We start from the raw sequence: 25,587 nt of genomic DNA, 5'->3' as shown, positions 1-25,587 counted from the left end.
CATTCGGCATCCTGTAGGCTTCTAGGATTTGGGATTCTGTCTCATTCCTCAAGTCTGGGAAGTTTTCTCGTATTATTTCATTGAATAGATTATTTATTCCTTTGGTTTGGAGCTCTGTGCCTTCCTGTATCCCAATGATTCTTAAGTTTGGTCTTTTAATATTATCACATAATTCTTGGATGTTCTGCTCATGGTTTCTTAGCAGACTTGCTGAGCTGTCTACGTTCTTTTCAAGTTGAAATACTTTGTCTTCATTGTCTGATGTTCTATCTTCTAAGTGGTCTACTCTGTTGGTAGTATTCTCAATTGAGTTTTTAAGTTGGTTTATTGCTTCCTGCATTTCTAGGATTTCTGTTTGTTTGTTTTTATTACCTCTATCTCCCTTTGTAATTGATCTTTTGCTTCCTATATTTGTTTATGTAGTTCCTTGTCAATGTGATCTTTCATTGTCTGATTTTGCTGTTTCATATCTTCCTTGAGACTCCAGATCATCTGTAGCATGTATATCCTGAACTCTTTATCTGTCATTCCATCTGATGCAGCTATTGCCTCTTCTAAAGTTGAGTTGACCTGCATTGCTTGTGGTCCTTTCTTTCCTTGTCTTTTCATACTGCCGCTTGGTTAAGAGCCGGGCAGGTGTGGCGGCCGCTCACAGAGCGAGAGCCAGGCCTCCTGTGAGAGTCCAGATGGCAGAGGCCGCCTGCCGGTTTGGGCGGGGCAGGCCGCGTCGCTCTGGATGCCAGCCACTTACAGAAGGGGGTACTGGCTGGGCGACTGGACTTTTGCACCCTCCGTGGAGCCACCTGTGGAGCCAGGTAGCTGCAGCCACGTGGTTAGAGCCAGGTGGGTGGGGCAGCCGCTCGCAGAGCGAGAGATGGGCCTCCTGTGAGAGCCCGGATGGTGGAGGCCACCTGCCGGTTCAGGCGGGGCGGGCCGCGCAGCTTTGCAGAAGCGGGTGCTGGCTGCGGGACTGAACTCCTGCACCCGCCGTGGAGCCGCCTGTGGATCCGGGTAGCTGCGGCCCACGTGGTTAAGAGCCAGGCGGGTGGGGCAGCCGCTCGCAGAGCGAGAGTTGGGCCTCCCGGGAGAGCCGCTTGCAGGAGCGGCTGATGTCTGCAGGACTGTACCTCTGTGCCCGCGTGGCCAGCCAAGACCCACTTCTCTGGGACAAACTGTCTCTTCCAATAAACCTACCAGTTCTCGGCTCCTCTCCTCTTAAGGGAATATTGCTAGAAGTTCCTCCATAGGTAGGCTGCGGCTGTTCCAATTGGTCCTTCTGATCCCGTTAAAGTGGAGACATTGGAATTGCTGCTTCCTGGCCAGCCACCATGTTGGATCCCTCCATTTTAATTCTTTTTAATAATCTCTCTTTATTGAAGTAATCTTTCACCTCCTGTATTTCCTCTCTGATTTCACTCTTTTCATAATCTTTTAGTTCATAGAATGTTTATGAATTTTATAAATCTCTTCTCTGACATTTCCTCCACTGTAGTGTCAATGAAGTCAATTGTTGGAGCATTATGGGCTGTTTGGGATGGTTTTTCCTTGATTTTTTATATTGTTTTTATATATACCCACCTATCAGTATAGTTCTGACTTCTTCTTTTAAGTGAATAACTACTATGGAGCTTCTATTTGTTAAGAGCCCTGGGTTGGATGGATGTCTAGATAACAATACTTTAATTCAATGTGTGACTTCTGCTGATCCCAATTCCAGCTCCACTTTAAGAGATACCATCGAGCCCTCTTAACTATAATCACTTCTGACCCTAATCTTATATGATACAACCTTGTAAGAACAAAAACTTATTGCAATTATTCACTGTAATTCCTCAAATTTAGGTATAAACCTATAATAAAGTTCTGGAATAGGTAAAAAAATTAATCTAGTAGTTAAATTTAGTACACTTACTATAAAAGTTATATAGTAAGTAAAATTTCATTAATTATATAAAAATTAATTTAGTAGTTAAATTTAGTAAACTTACTATAACCTTACGTAAGTTCTAAAAGATGAGAGGAAAAAAGTGCAGGCAAATGGGGGAAGGAAAAAACAGAAAAAAAAGTAAGTGAAGGGGGTAATAAAAACTATAAAAGGGTACTTACACAAAGGTAGAAAGGAGAAATAAGTGAATGGGTATTATTTAAGGTAGTAGCAAGAGGATGTATGGGGTAAGAGAAGCAAGAATAAACTAGAGTTAGAAAAACAATGCTAGGAAGATTGGTTCCAATTAATCCTTTATACCATTATATGAAATATATTCAAATGGGTTGGAGATACAATGTTGACTATTGCATTAACAATTATCATTCAAGTTAAGAAGTTATTTATATAATCTAAGTTGACACTACAGTTGTTCATACTCTAGGAGGGTGTAGTTTTGTGAGTGGGCTGATTCTAATGTTGCAGAAGTTCAGGACGCAGACTCTGATGTGCCCCTGTGTTTGCTATTGGTCACCAGTCTATTTGTTCCCCTCTACTAGATTCTTTTTATGGTATTGAAGATCCTGATAGCCTTCTGTGTGTGCAGAACACTGGTTGTGGATTTTCAACAGGTGTTCTGTGGTACAGAGGTGTTCCCCCTGCTGCTTCTGCTCTCTGAGATGCTGTGATGAAGGGTCTCTGATGGTTCACCTGCAATCCAGTTGACATTTCCCCAGGTTATGAATGGTAGGGATTGATTTTCTGTGCTTAATAAGTCTGGTGTAAGTTCCTGCAAGTATCCAAATAATGCCCTGTCGCTTGCCAGTTATGACAAGGGATCAGGCCAGGTACCTATTGTGGATATATCCAACCCTTCCTACTGTGTAGCCTCTGCCAATTTTCCACTGGGTCTGTTAGTCACTGGATATTCAGGGAGCTTACCTCTAATATGGTGCTGCAATCCCAGGGACTATCCCTGGGCTTCCCATGATGCTTCCTCTAAGTACTAGAGGTCAGGGCCTGGTAAATCAACTTTCTTTGGTTTTGGGGCCAAAGGGGCTTCATTGTAGCCTTTGAGTTCAATAAGCCTGTGCAGAGCTTTTCGCCCTTGCCTGGGTCCCAGGAGGCTGAGCAGGGTGAGGTACACTTCCCCAGCCCAGGTCCCCACCAGCTCACTCCATTCATTTGTTCAGGGGGAATTGGACAGTAAGGAGGGACTTTCAGAGATTTATGGCTAGTAGAGGTCCCGCTAGAAGTAATTTCTCTCCAGATTCTTAAAAGAGCCCATTGCAGTGGGGGCTTCCCTCTGGTTTACATTGCAGCTGTGTAGGCAGGGAAAGATGTTGTGCTAATTTAAGAGGACAACTGGTGGGCTGCAGGCTCCAAAAGATGGCTGCACCACACCCTCAGCTTCATCTTTATGATTTGGTTGTAAGTAATTTGTGCTATTTTAACTTTAAAATTTATGAATTTTAAATTTTATTAATCTTTTCAACAGTTTTTCAACAATTCTTTTAAGTGAGTGAGTTTAAAAGAATGTCCATTCCCCACTCTCTCTTTCTCTCTCTGATGTGCCCAACACACACACATAATCCTCAGGTTCAGGTTAGAATGCTCTTGAGTTTTGTTTTCTCCTCTGGTAACCAACTTTTCAGATTCTCCAGGTCTCAGACTATGTAGTTGAGTCTTAGAGCATTTATTTTATCACCCACCTCTAAAGTCTGCTTTTATTCTCTGCCTCCTTTCTTTGTTGTGAGGAAGTCATTGGGACTTGCTGCTCAATTCACTTCTGCCATCTTCCCCCACCTAACATTTTATGAGGCCTAAGCATCTGTGAATTTTTATATCCCTGGGTTGGGGGGTGGCCCTGAAACCAATCATTCATGGACCATATGAGGATTGTACTTCAATCTATAAATTACAATGTACCTTTTTTGGAATAGGAGATTGTAAACTGAAGACTTCAGATAAGCACTGTCAAAAACCATATCTAGTAGTTACATGTGGCTATTTATATTTAAGATGAATAAAATTTAAAAAGTGAACTGTTTAGCACTCTAGCCACATTTCAGGTGCTCAATAACCACATGTTAACTGTGGTTATCATCCTGGACTGCAGATAGAGCACAATTTCATTATTTTAGAATGTTTTGTTGTACAATAATGCTGAAATGAAATGACTAAAAGTTTATGTATCCCCAAAATCCATATGTTAAAAGATAATCCCCAATGAGATGGTATTTGTAAGTAGGATTTACTGTATGTGATTGGATCATGAGAGCAGAGCTCTTATAATAGTTCTTATGATAGTTCTAATCCCATTCATTATAAAATCTCCCTAGCCCCTTGTTCACCATTCAGTGATACAGTGAAAAAACAGCTATTTATGAGGAAGAGGGTCCTCACCACACAGATTGTCCAAAACCTTGATTCTGAACTTCCTGACCTTGAGAAATGTAACAAATAAATTTCTTTTGTTTATAAGCTACCCAGTGTATAGTACATTTGTTATATATAGCAACCTCATGGACTAAGTTAACTGCTCTTGATGCTATCTGGGCCACAGGTTAAGTCAATAAGATCCATTTAAAATGAAAGGGCCAATATTATTTCTTGCACAGATTGCATAAGATTTCTGTCTGGAGTGTGAATACATAGAACTGAAATGGGTCATAAGTGAATCTCTTATCTAATGCCTTTAAAAACAAAGTGTCCCCAGTTCCAAAAAGAAAAACACATGTTTCTTCAGTTCTATTCTCAGTCTGAAGACACTTTGTTGACATCAAATTTTTAGGGGATGAATTATCCTCTAGAAGAGTCCAGGGACAGAGCATGAAGTTTGAGAAGCAGGAATCCATCTAAAGAAGAGAAATTCTTGGAAATGAAGTGGCAAAGAGGATGGGGGCAGTGGAGTACTCTCTGTGGTTTACTCAGAGCAGCAGTTCTCAAAGTATGGTATATGGAACCCTTATAATTTCTGAGATCCTTTCACAGGATCTACAAGGTCAAGACTATTTTTATAACATTACTAAAACATTATTTTCACTGAAATAAAATTCAGCAAGAATGGAGCTACAGTACTAAACTTTAAGAGTAGTTATTGTAATTTTTTTACCACCTCTTAATTACAGAAGAAGAAGAAGTCACTTTCATATAAACATGTCTAGATTGAAGGATTAAAAAATATTAACTACAGTAAGTCTCTAGTCTAGGGTTCACATTTTTTAAAATATCTTATATGATTAAATGGGAAATACACATAAAGCCTACTATATTCCAAATTGGGATGTTTATGTCAATGAAATCATTTTTTAAACAGTATCAGTTTGTTTTATAGAATATCACTTTTACTTGAAAGAATGAATGACAGAAAAACTATGATTATTTAGACTTGCATATCTGACTGACATTAAACTCTATAGACACATCTATAGATTTTAATTCAACAGAATTCCAAAAGTTCAGTGACAATGCTTCAGGATCTGCATTGCAAATAACCTTTAAGAAGTTGACATGTCATTTTAGGTATTCATTCAAAGATGAATACCCACAATTATCCAAAAACATTATTAAAAGTGGTTCCTCTTACATACTGGTATGAGGTTAGCTTTTTTTCATATATTTCAATCAAAATTATAGGTTAAATGCAGAAATAGATACAAAAATACATAGGTCTTCTAACAAAACAGACATGAAAAGGACTTATAAAAATGTGAAGTGTAAAGAAAGTCCAGCTTCCACTTTATTACTTTATTTTTAAAAAATAATTATTTCTCTAAAACTATTTTTCTGTTAACACGCAATAAGTTATTAATTTGCTAGAGAGATTATTTTTAAAAGGTTTAATTTCTAATGTGATAAACATTGATAACTATAATACACATAAACAAAATTACCTTGGGGAGCCTACTTAATTCCTAAGAATTAAGAATTAAGAGATCCTGAAACCAAAATGTTTAAGAACTGCTGACAGCACCTGAGGCAGGACTTTGAAAGACTAAGTGCCTAAAGAGTCTTCAAGGCAAGAGGAGAGAGCTTAAACTAGGCAAAATCCCCAGGTCCCGGGCATGGCTCTCAGGGTCCCAGGATCTAGGAGGGTGTGCAAAGAAGCCTAGAGTTGGGAAATACCTTGGGGATTTCCTCAGCTTTCACTTTTGCTTCTGCCTGGAACTCGTGACAGGGCCCCAGAACCCCTATTGCGGGTAGGATTCATAGAGAAGCCAGTCAAGGAGGCCTTAGGTTCCTGGTTATGAAATACAAAGGGAGGGAGCAGGACTGATTGTCCCCAAACAGGAAGGATCAGAGCCTTGGAGCCCCGAGCCCTTCTCCTACTGCTGTTCGGAGCCCTGGCACTGACCAATACCTGGGCTGGTGAGTGCGAGATGGGGGGCGGGGGGAGGGGGGGAAGACCTCTGCTCAGGAGAGGCAAGGGGACCACGCGGACGCAGAACTCTGGGAAGCCGGGTCTTCTTGACCACAAACCCAGACCCCTCCCCGGGTCCCCATCTCCTGAGTAGTGAGTGGCCCCTTCCCTCACTCCCTTCTGCCTCCCCGCGCTTCCCATCTCACAAGCCCTGGCGCCCTGCTACTTCTTTCCAGGCTTTCTCAGCCTGGAACCCAAGGTCCGGCGCTAGGTCTCAATCGCTCCCCTCCCCCAGGTTCCCATTCTCTAAAGTTTCTCATCACTGCGATGTCGCGACCCCTCCGCGGGGAGCCTCACATCATCGAAATAGGCTACGTAGACGACACGCCATTCTTGCGATTTGAGTTCGACGACGCCTCAATTCGGAGGATGGAGCCACAGACTCCTTGGATAGAGCTGGAGGGGAGGGAGTATTGGCACCGGGAGACACAGTATGCCAGAAGGCTACAGCAGATTTACCGAGAAGGCCTGAAGATTCTGCTCAGCTACTACAACCAGAGCGACGACGGTGAGTGACCTCTGGCCAGGGTTCCAAGTAACGACCCCTCCTCTTCTCCCACTTCCCTGCCAAATCCTCCAGAAACTCCTCGTGGTCTGAGACTCATGGCAGTAGTGTGAGACCCGCTCACCTATGCAAAATGTGGGGCTTTGGTTTCATTTACTGTTTCCAGTATGGAAAAGATCTCACTAGTCACCTCCAGTCGTCTGAAGCGAGGGCGGGAGTAGGCTGGGGGGGAACCTAATCGTGGGACGGGATCAGTGTCTCACACCTTCCAGAGGGTGTACGGGTGCGATGTGGGACCAGACTGGCGCCTCCTCCGTGGGTACTGGCAGTACGCCTATGAAGGCACCGATTACATTGCTCTGAATGAGGACCTACGCTCCTGGACCGTGGCAGACACGGCAGCTCAGATCACCCAGCGCAAGTGGGAGGCCGAGGGAGTGACGGAGACAAACAGGGCCTTCCTGGAATGGGAGTGCTTGGAGACACTCCGCAAGCACCTGGAGAACGGGAAGGAGACGCTGCAGCGCACAGGTATCAGCAGCAGCGGGGCAACTTGGAGATCTCCTGTATATTCCCCCATGCGCCTCTTGCAAGTAAAGAATAGTGTCCTCCCTCTGATCCAAAAGGGTATGAGTTCAACTTGGTTTCCAAAAGCTGTACCAGAGAGTGACTCTAAGAACCACACTTCTCTTAATTACACCAAGGGGTCCTAGGGCTGGAGGGAAGACAATCCTTAAAATAAGTGATCAGTTTCCTTTGACTCTTGCAGCAACCTCGGGCATCCCAGGGTGACTTTCAGGCTTTGTTCTTTATCCCAACCCAATGACTTTGGAAGTCTGAGACCATCTTTTCCTCAGCTGTCAGCCTCCACTCAGTTCAGAATCTAAAGTATTTCTTAGAAGCTTGGAGCATCTTCCTCTTGGCTGTCTCACCCTAATTCTAGAATATAAGAAAAAATAGGAATATTATCCCAGATTCCTGAATCCTGCTTAGTGTCTGGGTGTTGGGCTCCCACCTCACACCTATTGTCCTGTCCATTCTTCAGTGCCCCATGCAAAATGTCCCAATTAACTGAGTCTTATCTGCAGATCTCCCATTGACACATATCACCCACCACCCCATCTCTGACCATGAGGTCACCCTGAGGTGCTGGGCTCTGGGGTTCTACCCTGCGGAGATCACCCTCACTTGGCAACGGGATGGGGAGGACCAAACCCAGGAAATGGAGCTTGTGGAGACCAGGCCTGCAGGGGATGGAAAATTCCAGAAATGGGCAGCTGTGGTGGTATCTTCTGGAGAAGAGCAGAGATACACGTGCCATGTGCAGCATGAGGGGTTGCCTGAGCCCCTCATCCTGAAATGAGGTAAGGAGGGGATGAGGGCACAGGGCCTGTGGTCAGGAAAACAGGAGCCATTCTTTGGAGACCCTCAGCAGGGTCAGAGCTGAAAACTGAGAGCCAGGGTCACTTATCCTCCCTTCCTTTCCCAGAGAGGTCTCCCCAGTTCTCCATCACCTTTGTGGTAATGGTTGCTGGCCTGGTTCTCCTTGGAGCTGTTGCTGCTGTTATGATGTGGAGGAAGAAGAACTCAGGTAGGGTAAGGGTGAGGTCTCAGTTTTCTTTCCCAGTGAGGATTCCAAGCCCCAGGTAGTTTTTCTTGACTTTTTAACTAAGAAGGGTTTGACCCACAAAAGACATGATACTGAAAGCCATAATCTCAAATGTTTAAATCTCCAAAAGATTAAAACTCCAAAACTATAAGTCTGGGGAAAAAATTTAATTTTAATTCACTGAAAGATATTTATTAGCATTTTCAAAAGGGATTTATTTTAGAGACATGACAGAACATGTCAGAAACTACTTTACACCATTAAATATGCAATAACATATTTTTGAATGAATAAATGTGCAGCTATACTAACAACATTTGCACAAGTATAACAATTATGAGCAGATGAACCATATTCCTAAATAGGTGAACAAGCAAAATGTGTGAATACCTATCACTATAGTTAGTAACTGTGTATCCCAGTATTATGCCTGCAGTAATCTGAAATACTGTATTAGACAACCTAAATCTTTTGACAAGGTAAATGAGAATGCACAAGAAATCACCATCAAATATGCAGTTATCAAAAAGAAAGTCAAAACCTTGAGAAGTTTTTGTCTTTCACAAATGTAGATATACAAAAAGGACATTTCTTCATTCATCAAGAAAATTTCAGTGTTTTTACATACATGTAACAATGCTTACACACAGCCAACATTCTGATAATGTACTTTCACAGTCACATTTGCAAAAATCATAAAATAAATTGAGACTCTCTGAAAGCCTTATACAGTTTACACCTCCATTATTAGATGTTGTAAAGATAAAATAAAAAACAGGAAAAATTTTAAATAATGATGATAGTTTTAAATAGTGGGGGGAAACTAAGAAGAACTTGAAATATGAAAAAATTACAGGGACAGAATACAATAATTAATGGACATAGTTCATAAAAACTGATACACTTTCATGATCATTAACTATATTCTGAACTCTCGTATCATAATGAGTAGTGGCTCTTTTTTTCTTTTAAGCTGTGGCTTTTCTTGGAGAATATGTTCACATTCATTTTTTTATGTGGCAATACTGTTTTTGAATTCTTCCAAGATTTGATATACACTGATATAATAATTCCCTATTAATTTTTGCAATCTGCTGTGCAACACTTCTGTGTTGTTTGGGGTGTGTGGAAACCCATCTGTTTGCACTCAAAAACATCACAAGCTGAGCAGAAGCAATACTGGTGATTGTACACCATTAATTAAATGTCTTCATCTCTATATAATTATCAGTAACATCACTGGCTCCTTCAGACAAAAACATCTTTAATTCATTAAAAGCTTCATCACCTGAAGAGATGCCAATGTAGACAAATGACACACTCTTATACATGTTTTTGTTGTAGCTTGTATTGCTTGGCCAATTCCCCAGAATTTGGCTTTCTACCCCCTCTAATATAAATAGCCTTTTTCCCACAAAGGAATTTACAGTGGGAAATCGGCTTTCAGCATTTTAACATTTGGGATTTTAATTGTTGAGGGTTATGATTTTTAAGATTTTAGACTTTAAAGACTTAAATGTTTCAGAATTTAACACATCAGTTTCTAGCATTGAAGATTATGACTTTCAGAATATGATCAGCACAGACTGGGAAGTACCATCCACACACAGATGCTTACCCAGCTTGGAGCCTGTTTATTGATATTTACATTACTGTAAAGCAATGTGAAAATGAAGGACAAATTTATCACCCGGTTATTGTAGTGATACAGACTTATTTCCTAAAAGCCAGAGGTCAGAAGAGAAAGCCCTGCTGAGGTCAGACTTTCAGGAGGACAACTGGTTCAGTTCCTGCATATCTCCTGTCCTGGTGCCTTCTGATCCTTCCCTGGGTCTGCAATTACAGTTCTGGAAACTTCCCTAGGTCTAGGATTTGCACATTCCTGTACACTTTTGGCCTTGTCTCCTCCTAGGTCTCTCACAGGATTTTTTTTTTCTTTGTAAAGGTAGAAAAAGAGAGAGCTATGCTCAGCCTGCCTCTAGGTTTAAAGGGGTCGATCCTAAGACCCTTGGGATAGTATATTTGGGAGTCCATGGGGGAGTTAACCGACTCCATAATCTCTCCTTTAGCCATATCTCCCGTAGGATCTGATAAGTCACTCACAACTTGAAGAGGTGAGTCACTGGAAAGCATGAAGAGGGAAAGAAGGTGGGGCAAAGAGGACATGACTGGGTTACAGGGACTTTCTAAATTTGAACCTTTCAGAATGTTGCCACTTATAGGTACTGATCTGATTTGTTCATGATTACTTTATTCTACAGCAAAACAGCTATCATGGGAAGAATTGAACCATACAAGATTTGTTCACATCTCTCCATCCTGACAATAGTTTCAAGAGCTCCTGATTTCTCATTGTGAAGTTCACATCTGACTATATCTATGTGTCTATGTTGCTATCAGCATAATGTAAGGAAATAAGAACAGTCCATCCCTGATCATCAAGACCCTTGCCCCACACTTATCTGTATTCTCTTCCCCTGTAGACTTTCCTGTTCCAGCAGACACAGGGCTGGGATGCCTCTGTGTGGACAAGTGCATGGAGTATTGCATACATGGCATATGTTAAGGGCATCTGGTGGCAAACCACTCCCCTTGTGCCAGAGGAGATTGGGGGGATTCCTTACATGCTGATACCCCTAGGGTAGGATCCTGTCTGTGTGTTTTGGGGAGAACAAAGAATCTAGTGTGTCCTGAACATAATCATTGAAAAATTAGATGTATGGCCAGACCTGGAGGTATGGCCAGCTTCTAGGTCTGGAGGATACTGAAAAGTTCTGTTACCACCTCAAGAAGGGAGTCACAGACATTCCTGTGCACAGCAATCCCCTGAGTGTCACCTTGACACATGGTCTAAGGTACAGCAGGAGATTGCTATGTATGGCAAGGTGTTACTGATGCTGCTGGTCTGCAAATCATACTTGCAGGAGCAAGAATATAGAAAAGGATTCCCCAGTTATGTTTCTCCCCTGTAAGACTTATTAAATAAGTGAATTCTAAAATCTAGAACCAATATTCTGACACAGTGGGTCTGTAGAGAGACCTGAGAATTGTTTAATAAGCTTTACTCCAGCAATCCTGGTACTCAGACAGGAATTACTGAATTCAGTGATCAGAATAGCTAGAGTGGAGATTCCACATTTAAATATTATTTTTTTTCCTGAGAAAGAATAAGGAATAAATGTTTTGCCAATTATGAGATATGTTGTTGAGAGAAAAAATGCCATTTTCTCTACAGGGGTGCAGCCAAGTGGAAAATACAGAAAGAAGCTCTCAGCTTAGGATAATGTAAATCTCAAATTTTGCTGTCCCAAACCATTTCCCAGACTGATCTCTCACTCACAGCTTGCAATAAAGAATAGAATGCTGGTTTTTCCCATTTAAACATAAAGGATTTTATATATATAATATTGCAATTCATTTTATTTTGGAAAATTCCACAGAACCAACTGGCCTTAAGGCTATACAACCAGAAACAGATCCATAATACCACTCTAGGTCAAGTCCTATTTAGGCTTCACTGTCCCTACTGCCAGACACAGATGCCACTACTCACACCACTGACATCTTGATGCTGGACACTGGACCTGCATGTGCCTAGTGTTGAGATGTTATGCTACTCAAATGTGTATCCACAGCTGAAGACCAAACTGTTTTTATATGAGGAAAAAAAGTAGAGTTCAGACAAAGTAAAGGGAAAAGGTGAAACTACAGTTATCCATTGCCCTTCCTGGATAGTGTTTCCAGAACACAGTGCCGGAAGGAGGATCCCTAAATATCCCAGGTGTCTCACTGAGTTAAAGGTATAGAGTTTATAAATTTGGAGAGGCTAGGATAGCCAGAATATGCAAAATAAAGACACATAGAAAAAATGAAAATAAAAAGCAATAGTAATCCTCAGATAGCACATCTAAGGTTCTCAGCTCATCAGTGAATGAAACTACTCAAAGATAGAGAAAAATAGTAATTCAAAAGGATTACAGGGGATGATGGTATCTAAAGATTCATAGGGTTGGAAATAGTGCCAGTTACCACTAAAATACTGAAAAGCTTTGTAATTTGCTAGCATTGGATAGAGTATTCATAAAGTCTTCTTTTAGTAATGGTGGTTACTTAGTCCTAAACTAAATACTTTCTAATTTTACCCCCAAAAAAAGTGTTAAAAATAAGTCACAAATGAGTCAAATAGCTCCTAATTAGCCTCATTTGTCTCAGTAATAAAAATTCAAGAATACTCATGAAATTCAAGAATTTTTAGCAATAAAACTGGTAAAGTTATAATGTCAGGCATTGATGCCCAGCTAGCACAAAAAGAAAATACTGTGGATAAGACAGAGAAAAGTAATCAATCTAAATTATTCTACTACTGACACAGAAGTTAAAATAAGCAGACATAAACATATTCTACATATTCAGAAAGTTGCAAAAGAGACATGAAAGGTATATTGGCTTAGACAGAGGGTAGTGAAAGGAGGGGCTGTAGGGGTGGGAAGGACAGTGGAATGAATTGGACATTAACCCTATGTACATATATGATTACACGACCAGTGTAATTTTTCATCATGTACAACCAAAAGAATAAAAAGTCACACTCCATTTGGATATGATGTTTCAAAATGCATTATATTGTTATGTATAAATAATTAAAACAAGTTTTTTAAACAAAAGTGTCTGAGATATAAAATACACTAGATGGGATATAGGATTAATGGTAGATTCTGTATTGCAGAAGATCAGAAATCTTGAAAACTTAGAAATATTCCAAAACTACATAAAGTAAAAATCTATTACAACATATTGTACAATGTCAACAACCCAAAGAAAAATAGTTAGAGCTACGGAGAAGAACATCACTGTATCACAATTAAATTAAGTTAGTATAATAATGATATTCCAGATTTATACTTCCTGATAAGACAGGACATATATGATAAGTCATAGAACAACCACTAAGAAAACTATAATGAAATATTATTAAAGGAGTTACCATATTACGATAATAAATATCCATTTAACATATGCATAATCAGTAAAGAAAAATATAGAGAAAAAGACATGAGGAACTGTGGTAGCTTTTCATTACTATGACAATTTCTGAGGAAAAAAAATCTTAAGGAAAGACTTATGATGATTGTAGTTCATAATAATATATTACATATTTCAAAATTGTTGAATAAATTTCACTTTTCTTACTAGAAAAAAATGTTAAACATTTAAAGTGATAATAGTGGATGTCAGGTTACAGGTTAGAGGAAGGCTGCATTTCCAGTTGCTACATAGCACAGGAATCAAATAGCCAGAGGACTGATTCTCAGAAAGGTGGGTATGAGAGATATTGCACTAAATTTCAATATTGAACCATCAAAACCTCTTATGGACTCAGATATTCGGGTACATTGAACAAATGACAAGGAAGAATATGTTATAGTCAAGCCAACGGCAGCAATGACAGTAATGCTATTTCACCATAGAGGGGAGAAATAACAGAGAAAGAAACAAAACAGAAAGATTTAGCATGAAAAAATGCTTTTAGATAAGAAAAGCATCCCCAACTTTTCTCATCCAGAGGTTGCAGAGTGAACTGGTGTTTGAAATCTGCTCTGTATTTTACAGCTGACAAGGCTGCAGGAGCCCAGAGATTCTAGCCTTGGGGCCTCGTGTGATCCAATGAACAGAGCTGAGAATCAGAAGAGGTGGGCATAAAAACACTCAGGGACTAATTCTGGAAAGGCTGAGCTCATGGACAGCAGAGTGTATGTGCTGGCTCCCTTTCCCCACAAGTAGAATTCTTGGGAGGCTCCTAAGATCTAGACTCTCAGCAGATATTGGCATCTGCTGGGTTCTAAGGGTGTTATTCATCTAATATCTCCAGAGCAGAAACCACTCAGCAAAGCCCCTAATGCCTGATTAAACCTAACCTCAGAGAACTCTGCAGCCTTCCTACCTTGGGAGTTCACCAACCTCTGCAGACAAAATTCCAATTGACAGTACCTCCCATTCTCTCCTGCCTTATACTGGTGATAAGAGAAGCTGAGAGATATTTCAACAAGCTTTATTTTTAGACCATTCCAACTGGAAGTTTGGTTATCACCACAAAAAAGGAAGCAGTTAACAACTGCCTGCTTGCTTTCACTTTCCCTCTTTCTCCATAGCCCAAGAAGAAATAGAAAGAAAGAATGTTGGGCTGGGCATGGGCAGCGACCACTCACTCTCATTAACTGTTTTGACCCCCTCAGTGGGAACAATTCTTTCATTTTTTTGAATTAGATCTTTTTCCCTTTTTCATTTCTTTTTGGTGAACTTGCAGCAATGGTTGGTTTGCGGGAATGAATATATATGTGTGTATGTTCTCCCACTAAGAGTAAAATTCTCTTGTTCTCTCTCCTTTTATTTTGTTTTCCCTATTTTGTCATAGTCTGGCTGGGCACAAAATAACCGAACCACCACAAAAACTTGTAGATTCCAACAGCAATTCTTTATTCCCGAACTCTCACCGGCACTCTACGCGCACGTTCTGGGGAAAATTCACCTCCATCGGGCTCTGCATCCCAAATACTCTCTGAAACCCTCGAGAACTCAACAGGAACTCAAGGAGTGGGAGCCTGAGGCAGCAGGATAAGCCCTATTACCAGCAGGATCCACCCTAAACCCGGATCCGCCCTAATCCCTGAGCAAGGTCACCTTTCATGAAATGTCACTGCAAATGACCTGGGTCCAACACAAGCCCATTTCCACAATGGAGAGTCCTCCCTCTAAGCAAAATTGGGTAGGCTGACAAGGAAATTGCCATGTGTCATTCCTACTTGGCTATGGCTCTCAGCACTATTTTTTTCTCTTCTTTGTAACATCATTTACTCTCTTCTGTGTTATCTCTGTTCACATTTTGAACATTCTAAACTCTTTTCTACCTCCCAAACACATTTTCTTTTTTCTTAAGAAACTGTTTTTACTATCTTTTAGAAATATTTGGTTTATGTAACACTTGTTCCCACCATTCATGTTGTTGCAATTATTGCTTCTGTGGGTGACATACTAGACACCTGCAGTTACTTTAATATCAGATCTAGTTCACAGTTATTTATTATTTTTTATTTCAGCAATTATTGACGCCAGCTTTCCTTTTTAGTGGTAATTAGTGTTGTAGATATCATAGGAAGCACCAAGTGTTTATTTTAACGTTGTATATTTTTTGCATCAGTTGCTGCTATTATTTGTTTCCCCCTTTTCTGTGAGGGTGCTGAGAATCTACAGAGATACTGCAAGTACACAGGGTAGATTTTACTCCTGAACTAAACTCAGTCAAAAGAAAATACACCTTGCTTTACACACAAATTAACAATACCCACACTTCAGCTATATTTAATACAAAGAATAAAAGAGACAAAAACCCAAACTAATGACCAGGCCACAAATCAGAATGTCTGGGGAGAGGTCCTCAGGTCCCACTCATGGACATTCGCTCCAACAGCAAAAACACCTTCAATTAATTCTCTTGTTCTGTTATCATGAAAGACATGATAAGTCAAATAAGATGTACCTTACTAAGTCTCTCTAATACACAAGACCTTGCTGAATATGGAATCCAAGTGCTGGAAGATTAAGTGACTAGCCTTAAACATTCAGAGAGTATTAAAGAAAAGAAAATGAGTAACTGTGTTCAGAATATACAGGAATTTTGGGACATTAAGAGACCAAATAATCATTAGAATTAAAAGGATTGTGAAATGCAGCTAATGGAATGGATAGACTTTTTAGGGAAATAACAGAAAAATTATCAAGCCTTGAGAAGTATATGGTCATGCAGACACAGGGTGCATTCAGAACCCCAAATAAACAAAATTAAAAAAAAGCCTTTCCATAACAAATAATTAAAATGCCTAACATACAGAACAAAATAAAAATTTAAAAGCCTCAAAATAAAAATATCAGGTCACATTTTTTATTGATTTAAAAAAAATAAATGCAGAGGAATGCATTACAACTCTTATCACACACATACAGAACAATTTTTCATATCTCTGGTTGTATATAACATATGTTGACACCAATTCGTGTCTTCATACATGTACCTTGGATAATAATGTCCATCACACTCCACCATCCTTGCTAAACCCCTGCCCCCTCCCTTACCCTCCCACTCCTCTGCCCTATCTAGAGTTTATATATTCCTCCCATTCTTTCCCTCCCTACCCCACTATAAATCCGCCTCCTTATATCAGAGAAAACATTTGGCATTTGTTTTGGGGGGATTGGCTGACTTCACTTAGCATTATCTTCTCCAACGCCATCTATTTACCTGCAAAGCTCCACCAGAAAACTTCTAGAACTAGTAAATGAATTCAGCAAAGTAGCAGGATATAAAATCAACACCCATAAATCAAAGGTATTTCTGTATATCAGTGGCAAATCCTCTGAGAAGGAAATGAGGAAAACTACACAATTTACAATAGCCTCAAAAAAAAAAAAAACTTGGGAATCAACTTAATGAAAGAGATGAAAGATCTATACAATGAAAACTACAGGATCCTAAAGAAAGAAACCAAAGAAGACCTTAGAAAATGGAAAGATCTACCTTGCACTTGGATAGGCAGAATTAATATTATCAAAATGGCCATACTACCAAAATGACCATACTACTACAGACTTAATGCATTTTGATCAAAATCCAAATGGCATTCCTCATAGAAATAGAAAAAACAATCATCATGAAACTCATCTGGAAAAATAAGAGACCCAGAATAGCTAAAGCAATTCTTATCAGGTCATATTTAGAGGCAAACCAATCAGAAATACTTTTAATTTTTTCAGTATAAACTCTAAAAGCCAGGAGGGCTTGGAATGATGTGTTCCAAGTCCTAAAAAAAACAAAACAAAACAATCAAACAAAAAATCACTGTAAACCAATGTTGCTATACCTAGAAAAACTATCCATGAAAACAAAAGAAAAATTAAAAAACACCCAAGATAAGCAGAAACTAAAAAAAAAAAAATCATGACAACTAAGCTGGCACTACAGAACTTACTTATAGAAATACTTCCCACAAAAGACATCAAAACCAAACCCCACAAATCTCATGAAAAGAGTAGCTAATCTAAGGAAAAATAGGATCAAATTAAACATTAGAGATGAATCAAACTGGGAGGAATCAATAAACATTCTCTGTGCGAACACTACATATAAAATCTCTAATTAAAAACATAGATTGGAAGAATGGATTAAAGAAAAAGATCCACCTATATATTACTTGCAAGAGACTCACCTTACAAGCAAAGACAGACACAGGCTAAAAGTGAAAGGATGAAAATTGATACACCATGTGAATGTAGCTCAAAAACATGCAAGAGTAGCCACTCTCATGCCAACAAAGAAAAATTCAGGCCAAAATTAATCAGAAGAGACAAAGGAGTTAATTTTATATTGGTAAAGGGGACAATCGAACAAGATATAATAATAGTAAATATTTATCCCCTAAATATTGTTGAACCTAAGAAAGACACAACTTAAAGTCTCACACAGATTCCCGTATGACAATACTGGGTAAATTCAACATTTGTCTCACCATTAAACATAATGGTGAGACATAAACTCAGTAAAGACTCTTTGGACATGAAAAAATATTAAAAATCAAATGGAATTAACAGACATTTATAGAATATTTCATCCGATAACACCTGAATATACTTTTTCTTCTCAGTGACTCATGGAACATTCTTCAAAATAGACCATACTTTAAGGCATAAGGCAACTCTTGGCAAATACAAAAAAAAATGATATAATTCCTTGCATCTCATCAGATCACAATGGAATGAAATTAGAAATCAGCACCAAATATCTTTATACAAACTATAGAAATATACAGTTATTGAACAATACACTTGAATGATGAGTGAGTGACAGAAGAAATCAGGGTAGAAATTTAAAAATTCTTATTATCAAATAAAAATAGTGATATGACACACAAAAACCTCTGGAACACTATGAAAATAGGGGGTTTCCTTTATATTTTTTAGAGCATTACAGTTTTAAATAGTAGTTGAGTTCATCTTGACAGAATTATACATGCATAAAATTCAATTTCAGTTCATGCTCTCCACTTTCCCTGTCCCTCCTACATATCCCCCCCAACCCCACCAATGGTTTTCCTTCCTCTACTCTACTGTTCTTTCTTTTGCTCATCTATTTATTAATTCTTGGTTGGTTCTTTCCAGTTATGCATAAAAGTGAAATTCCTTATGTATATTTATATATACACATAATTTCTTAAAAATTTATTTCACATTTCCTCCCTCATCCCATTCCTCAGCTCTCTCTTCTGTCTCTCTCTCTCTTTCTCTCTCTCTCTTTCTCTCTCTCTCTCTCTCTCTCTCTCTCTCTCTCTCTCTCTCAATATCCTTCTTCTACTCTACTGATATTCCCCATATCTTTATGATATCTGATCATCTCTTCCTTCTTTTATTTTACTCTAGCTTCCACATTTGAAAGAAAACATTCAACCCTTGAATTCTGAGTTTGGCTTATTTCATTTAGCATGAAGGTTTTTATTTTCATCCATTTAGCAGAAAATACCACAATTTCTTTTTCTATTTCTATTTCTCTAAATAATTCATAAAATGACTGGGAATGTGGTTAAGCACCCCTGAGTTAAATCTCTATTACTTAAAAATAAAAGGTACAAGTAGCCAATAAGTACATGAAAAAATTATCAACATCCTTAGCAATCAGGAAAATGCAACAGAAAACTACCCTGAAATTCTATTCAATCCAATTAGAATGGCAATCATCAAGAATATAAATAATAATAAATGTGTTGGGGATGTGGAGGTGGGGAGGGACTGTTGGTGGGAATAAAAATCCCTAATAACATTCACCATGGATATCATTATGGAGGTTCCTCAAAAAACTAAAAGTAGAACCACCATTCAGTTCAGCTCTATAACTCTTTAGTATTTTTCTAAAAGAGCTAAGTCAGTATATATATATATATATATATATATATATATATATATATAAATCCATGCTTATTGCAGCACAATTCACAATAGCCAAGTTATGGAACTAGCCTAGGTACCCATCACCAGATGAATAGATAAAGAAAATGTGGTATATACACAGAATTTTATTCAGGTATAAAGAAAAAAGAAATTATATCATTTTCAGAACAATGGATGGGAAATAGAGACCATAATCTTGATAAAAATAAGCCAGACTCAGAAAGAAAAGTATGTTTTCTTGTCATGAGCCATCTATGGGCTCTGTGTGTGAGCTATGAGCATTTGAGAATATGAGGGGACTGGCCTGGGGTTAAGCACTTTTGGGGTTATGCAACCCACGTGTGCCTTTTCCCTCACTCTGCCTGTGATCCCACACAGCTGAGATGGTCATGACTTGCCAAGATGTCAATCAATCTGCTGACCACTAGACATCACCAAGCAAGACTCCACCCTTGGAAACCCAAACCCTTGCCTTATTTGGATGGAACTTTCCTTCCCCAATAAATAGAGGGGTTTGTAGTGTGCTCACTCTCTTGTTTGCCTCTCTTGCTCCCCTTGCCCTCTTTCCGGCATGGGAGGCTGATCTTTGAGGTTGCAGAGTCCTCTCTGACCCATGCAATTGAGAAAAAGTTATTTTCATGTTTGTGTGATTTCTTCACCATTTTCATAGTTTTTGATACAGCCAAATCCTTTGAACACAGTTCATCTCATCAACTTGGCCAGCTTGAGACATTTTCTCTCATATTTTGAAGGAGAGGGTGCCAAGGCCAATGTCTCGGCTTGGCACCAGAATCACGAGCCACCACACAGCTTTGTAGGTTCAAACAGCAATTCTTTATTCCCGCTCTCACACCGCCTCCACAGAGGTCCAGGGGCAAACGCCTTCTGCCGTCTACCCGCACAATTCACCTACTCCATGAGGCTCTCTCCAAATCCCATTTTAATCTCACGAGAACTCAATGGGAACAAGCAGCAGGAACACCCTAATCCCAGCAATAATCTTCAACTTCCAACTTCCCTAAAACCCATTATCTTAAACTGGCAACGCCTTAAACTCAAGGAGCCGGTTACTTCCTCAAACCTGCTCAGCTCTAAACCCGAATCCGCCTTGGTCCTTGAGCAAGGTCACCTTATTAAAGCATGCATGCAATGTTCCATCAAATGTCCTCTAAGCAGCATGGGGTACGCTTGGCAAGGAAATTTCGATGCATCATTCCTACTTGGTAATGGCCCTCAGCAAGAGGGGATGCTAAAAGTTGAAGAGTGACCAGAAGCAACACCCCTGGGAACAGGAGGTTGAGATGAAGTTTATCAACATATCTTGCACTTCTGGATATTATACTCTATTAGTTAACAAGTCAGTAGACAATAAAAAAACAGATAATTACAACTTATATCATGAATAAGAAGACAACTTTGGGATAATGTTCCTTTATTTTATTCTCAGTGTGGCTTACCCCACAGCCATACTATAATACAAATTAGGTTGTGTTATTCCTTGGCTTAAAACCTGACAATGATGTTCACCTCATTGCTAGAATATTTCTCTCTCTCTCTCTCTCTCTCTCTCTCTCTCTCTCTCTCTCTCTCTCTTCCCCCTCTCGCTACCCCTTTGCAGAAAATTACTGGATAATAAGGATTTCTCTGTCAGTTTTATCACGTACTATCATTGGTTTCTATACTAACAAAGAACGACACCAACACCAACATTTGGTATAATCTCTCTTTTTTGTTCTAGCCACTATAATGAGTGTGTAGTCAGATCACATAATAATATTAATTTTAATTTCCCTTACAATAAAGAAATTGTTCACTACATTCATTAGCTACTTTTATATTCTCTTTTATCAATTATATGCTTCAGTGTTTTACCCACTTTTTCTTTTAATTAATATGTCTATTAATCAACTTCATATGATCTGAATCTAAATATAAATCCTCAGACAATAAATGGAAAAAATATCCTCCTATCCTATGGTTGACTTTTTTATTCTGTTGATAATGTCTTATGATGAAGATAAATTCATTGTGTTTGTTTTGTTTTGTTTTTTAACTGAGAGTTTAGGTTCCAAAAGAGAAACTCTGAAACTTCCTTCCTTTGTAGGTAGGTTTTTGTCTATTAGATACCTTTCACTATACTATCATATTCAGAGACCTTGGCTTTATCCACTGGCCTCAATTCTCACCTTCCGCTTTGTTTTGGGCTCAGGTCTTTCTTCTGTAAACAAAATTTTTTATAATATCACAATTGCTTGAGAGAAGAGCTGTCTTAACTCTTCGAGGCATTTTTACAAAAGAAGAGTAAAGGTTTGACCTTTAAGATATCAAGACACACAATAAAGTATTATTAATTAAAATTCAGGTTGTTCAATGAAAAAAATAACAAGTGGAGAAATACAGCATGCATTTGGGGGCCTTGAATATTATAAAGATTATATCATGCACTTTTGAAGAAGGAAAAGCTAGTCTGTCTGTCTTCACAGAGACAAAGTAAAGCAGTAAAGCCAATTCTTTTCTTACAGCATGTATAATGTGACCTCTAAATGCCTAGAGTCGTAAATGACAAATATTAGACTCTACATCTGATAAATGTGTGGAATTCAGTGCAAGACAAAAAAAATGATAAAATTGAGATGGTTGATGTTTCTAAGAATGAAGACTATATTTCAGTGATTTCTAGAACTAAATAGTCTCAGTTTTAGTTTTGTAAATTATCACCAAAAAAAAAAAATGAAAGTTTACTTGAATCCTTGAGCCTTGATTTTCTTCTGGTAAATGGTAATGGTTTTAGTACTTCTTTTATTTGGCTTTTCTGAAAATTAAATGAACTACTGCATGTTAGGAACTCAGAACAATAACTTATACTTAAGGAGCATGCAGTGGAGGTTATTTACTTGCATTATATTTGCAGCATATAAAATAACAAGGACCCATTAATGTGATTCATATAGAATGAACTCCTACCAGAGCAACAAAAATAAAAAACCAGTAAAAACATGGACAAAGTACATTACACATTTATAACTGCTATTAGGTCCTTCTATAGATGGCAGATCCACATGATTGCCCCTTAGATTAGTCAGACAGAAACTTTTGTCTAAAGAATATAACAAGAAATGAAAGAACACATTAGGAAAGCCAATAGTATTCCCTAAGCAGAGAAAAATGTAAACTTTTGTATGCCAAAATTAGAGAAAAGTTATTACCAACAGTGAAGAGTCGGAAAAAATAAAAGTACTACTACTTCCCATTACTCCTTTTTCTTTGCTATCCTTAAAATCATAGTAATAACTGAGTATGATATTAAATATAGCCATCTTTCTGTATTAATAGGATATGTGACTCACTGATTAATTTTCTTTACCAATTTTCTTTTTACTTTAAATTCTGAAGTATGTTCTAAGGGAGTGCCCAAGAAAAAATAAGTCCACACCTCTATCTTAGGAAATGAAAGGAAATTTGACTAAGAAAGTACATTAGGCTGTTGATACTTGTACTGTCTATGGTTCTGAAATTAAAAACCAAAATTTAGCAAGAAAAGAAAATAGGAAGAACAACAAAACAATAGAACTCCACAGAAAAATTTTATAACACTACCCCCTCATAATTGTAAGTGTGGAATGGTACCTGTTTATTCCTATAAGAATCCCTCTTTGTATCAGGGGGCACACTCTCTCTCAGGATTTTTGTCTAGAGAGCCATGGCTCTTTAAAAAGGCCAGCAGATTTTCAGAAAGCAAAGAAGAGATTTTGGAATACAAATGGTGTATTCTGAAATCTCATCATGAAATGTCACTTTGAATATTTTTCTATCATGTATAATCACTAAGGCCATAAACCTGAAAATGTTTCTTAATTGTTCAGTGATTCTGAACACGCCATCAAGTAAGAGAATGAAATAGGAGAAGGCTGAAAAGTTGCCCATATTTTTTGTTAATGCATGATCTGTCTGCTTATTGTCATTATCGCCAATTGTTCAGGATTTAAAGCTGGTTTCATATCTTATGATGATTCCTCATCATATAGATTTTGAAAGCACTTTACTTCCCACATCTTTAGTGATGTACCTCATTATCAATTTAACATGCTTTGTTTTTTAAATATTCCTCAAGGCAAACCTGTAATCTCTAAATACTGAAATTGTAGGGAAAGAAACCAAAGAGAAGTGTGAGAGCTAATATTCTTTAGAAGTTAGGAAAAAAATAATTTGTTGTTTGACTTCTTATTGGTTTTATTTTGTTCTGTTATCAAATAGATTTTTTTAATTTTAGATTTCTTTTTTTATTTTTTTATTTTTATTGTTGGTTGTTCAAAACATTACATAGTTCTTGATATATCATATTTCACACTTTGATTCAAGTGGGTTATGAACTCCCATTACAAATAGATTTTTGATGCAATTTTATTGGGTCACAGAAGCAAGATTTATGTTTGGCAGACCACTTGTTTATTTGAAAGGGTGATAAAATTTTTGAACTACACACACTGTGCATGGCTATTAAGAAAGTTTTTCTGAATTATTGGAAGACAGCTCTTCCTGGAGGTATAATAGAAGTTAACTTCCCAAAATCTTCTCCAAAATAAAGACAAAAGTCCCAGAGGTTCCCAGAAAGGAGTCATTCACTTTTTTACTCAAATCAGCTTCTTCTTTCCTCTGAATGTTCAAACCTCAAATGATTCTCTTTTTTAGAAAACACCTCAATGTCTGCATCTCTTCAGATTTCCTTATAGTTCTTTTTCTTCTTTCAGTGCCTCCCCCATCTACAAGTTCCCCACATGTCCTTTATCCTCCCTTCCTAATTAGCAAATTAACTCACTGTACATATTAAAGGAGAAACAAAGAGCTACTTGGAATTTTGTCTGCTTTTTTCAGTGTGGCTAAATGAGATAGCACCAGGTACTTTACAAATGTTATAGGAGAAAAGATTCAAAAGTTTTCTCAGTGAACAACACAATGTAGTCAAATACCAAATCTCATAATTAATAATTGCAATTCCTCAAGAGTCTCAGCATTCACAAAGTAAAATGCTATTATTTCAATTCTGCAAAAGAAACAAAAATTAATGCATTTCTTTAATAGAAGACAAGAATTTTATTTAATGGGGAAAAAAAGAACAAACAGCAATTGAGGAGACCTGGAAATTTGTGACAACTTTGGAGATAGCAGATACAAAGCAGACAGACTTCTGGTGGCATGAGAAATGATATAACTGCTGGTGACGCATTAAAGAAACCAAAAGTCAAGGAGGTGATTTCCAATTGAGGTAGAATATTCTTTGATAGTCTATTACTGAGGACTGAATTTATTTCAGGCAAAATAAAATAAGACATAAAATGTGTCAAAAAGAAGATAAGATTTTAAAGGATTAAAGGAATAGATAATTTTAAAAATAACATTAAGTAATGTAAGGTGAAAACTTTAACTCATAAGAGGAAGAAAGTTTATTCAGGGATTTCAGCAGCTAAAAAAAGGAAGAAAGAAAGAGTCTGAGAGCAACTAAACAAGAGAAAAACAATAACATTTGTCATAAAAGAAGTGATTTGAGATCCTACTTGAGAAAATACAAGGCTCAAATTGTAGAAGAAACGAAGCCCATCATTGGATATAGCAGTGATAAAATTTCAAATATATCTAGATTAATAATGATTTGTTGGTCTCATTTCCTACTCAAATAGGACTCTGTGACTTTTCCAAGAATGTGGATCAGAAAGAGATGAGCAAGAGAACAGCCTGGCCCCTTTTCCTACAGAAAAGTTATTGCCCCTGTTTTAGGGATTGTTCATTTATTTAAGAACTTTATGATGCAATAATTCCATCCCTGGTTATTTTTCTTAAGTAAAATTCTTCAGGTCGCTTCCCACTCCGTAAGGAGATCACAGGGGTGGTAGAACACTTAAGATATTATCACCTCATGCAGCTGATTTAGGCGATGGAAAGAAAGTTGTTTTGGAATGTAGATGTTCACAGCCAGAGAAGATGGTAGACTGAAAACCTGCTCTAAATTCCTAAGAGAAAGAAAAGTATTAATGAAAAATTCAATTTTTAAAAATGACTGATCCATAACACTTGTAGCCTAAACATTTAAATATTACACAAGATCTGAGGCAGGCTTTCATGCAAAACTACCACACTCTTCC

The 25,587-nt window shown here is 38.1% G+C and overlaps 1 protein-coding gene and 1 pseudogene across 1 annotated transcript; both read left to right on the top strand.

Annotated features, from left to right (window-relative positions):
- Positions 1-6,380: 6,380 nt before the first annotated feature.
- Positions 6,381-7,084, top strand: LOC120888985 (class I histocompatibility antigen, Gogo-B*0201 alpha chain pseudogene; annotated as a pseudogene).
- Positions 6,951-9,106, top strand: LOC101961020 (popy Class I histocompatibility antigen, A-1 alpha chain). Its single transcript, XM_078018547.1, has 4 exons — positions 6,951-6,956; positions 7,074-7,558; positions 7,622-7,686; positions 7,929-9,106. Exons 1-4 carry the CDS (start codon positions 6,951-6,953, stop codon positions 8,213-8,215), a joined length of 843 nt encoding a protein of 280 aa, XP_077874673.1. The 3' UTR covers positions 8,216-9,106.
- The last annotated feature ends 16,481 nt before the right edge of the window (positions 9,107-25,587 follow it).

Source organism: Ictidomys tridecemlineatus, chromosome 8, assembly GCF_052094955.1.
Source record: "Ictidomys tridecemlineatus isolate mIctTri1 chromosome 8, mIctTri1.hap1, whole genome shotgun sequence".
Taxonomy (NCBI): Eukaryota; Metazoa; Chordata; class Mammalia; order Rodentia; family Sciuridae; genus Ictidomys; species Ictidomys tridecemlineatus.
The sequence above is the reverse complement of the archived record's forward strand: the minus strand, read 5'-3'. Positions and strand labels throughout refer to the sequence as shown.

Excerpts from the sequence above, each read along its gene's own strand:
- LOC101961020 (XM_078018547.1), top strand. Across the intron at positions 7,559-7,621 it reads TCTCTTAATTACACCAAGGG|CAACCTCGGGCATCCCAGGG; the intron begins GTCCTAGGGCTG and ends TGACTCTTGCAG. Across the intron at positions 7,687-7,928 it reads CCAACCCAATGACTTTGGAA|TCTTATCTGCAGATCTCCCA; the intron begins GTCTGAGACCAT and ends CAATTAACTGAG.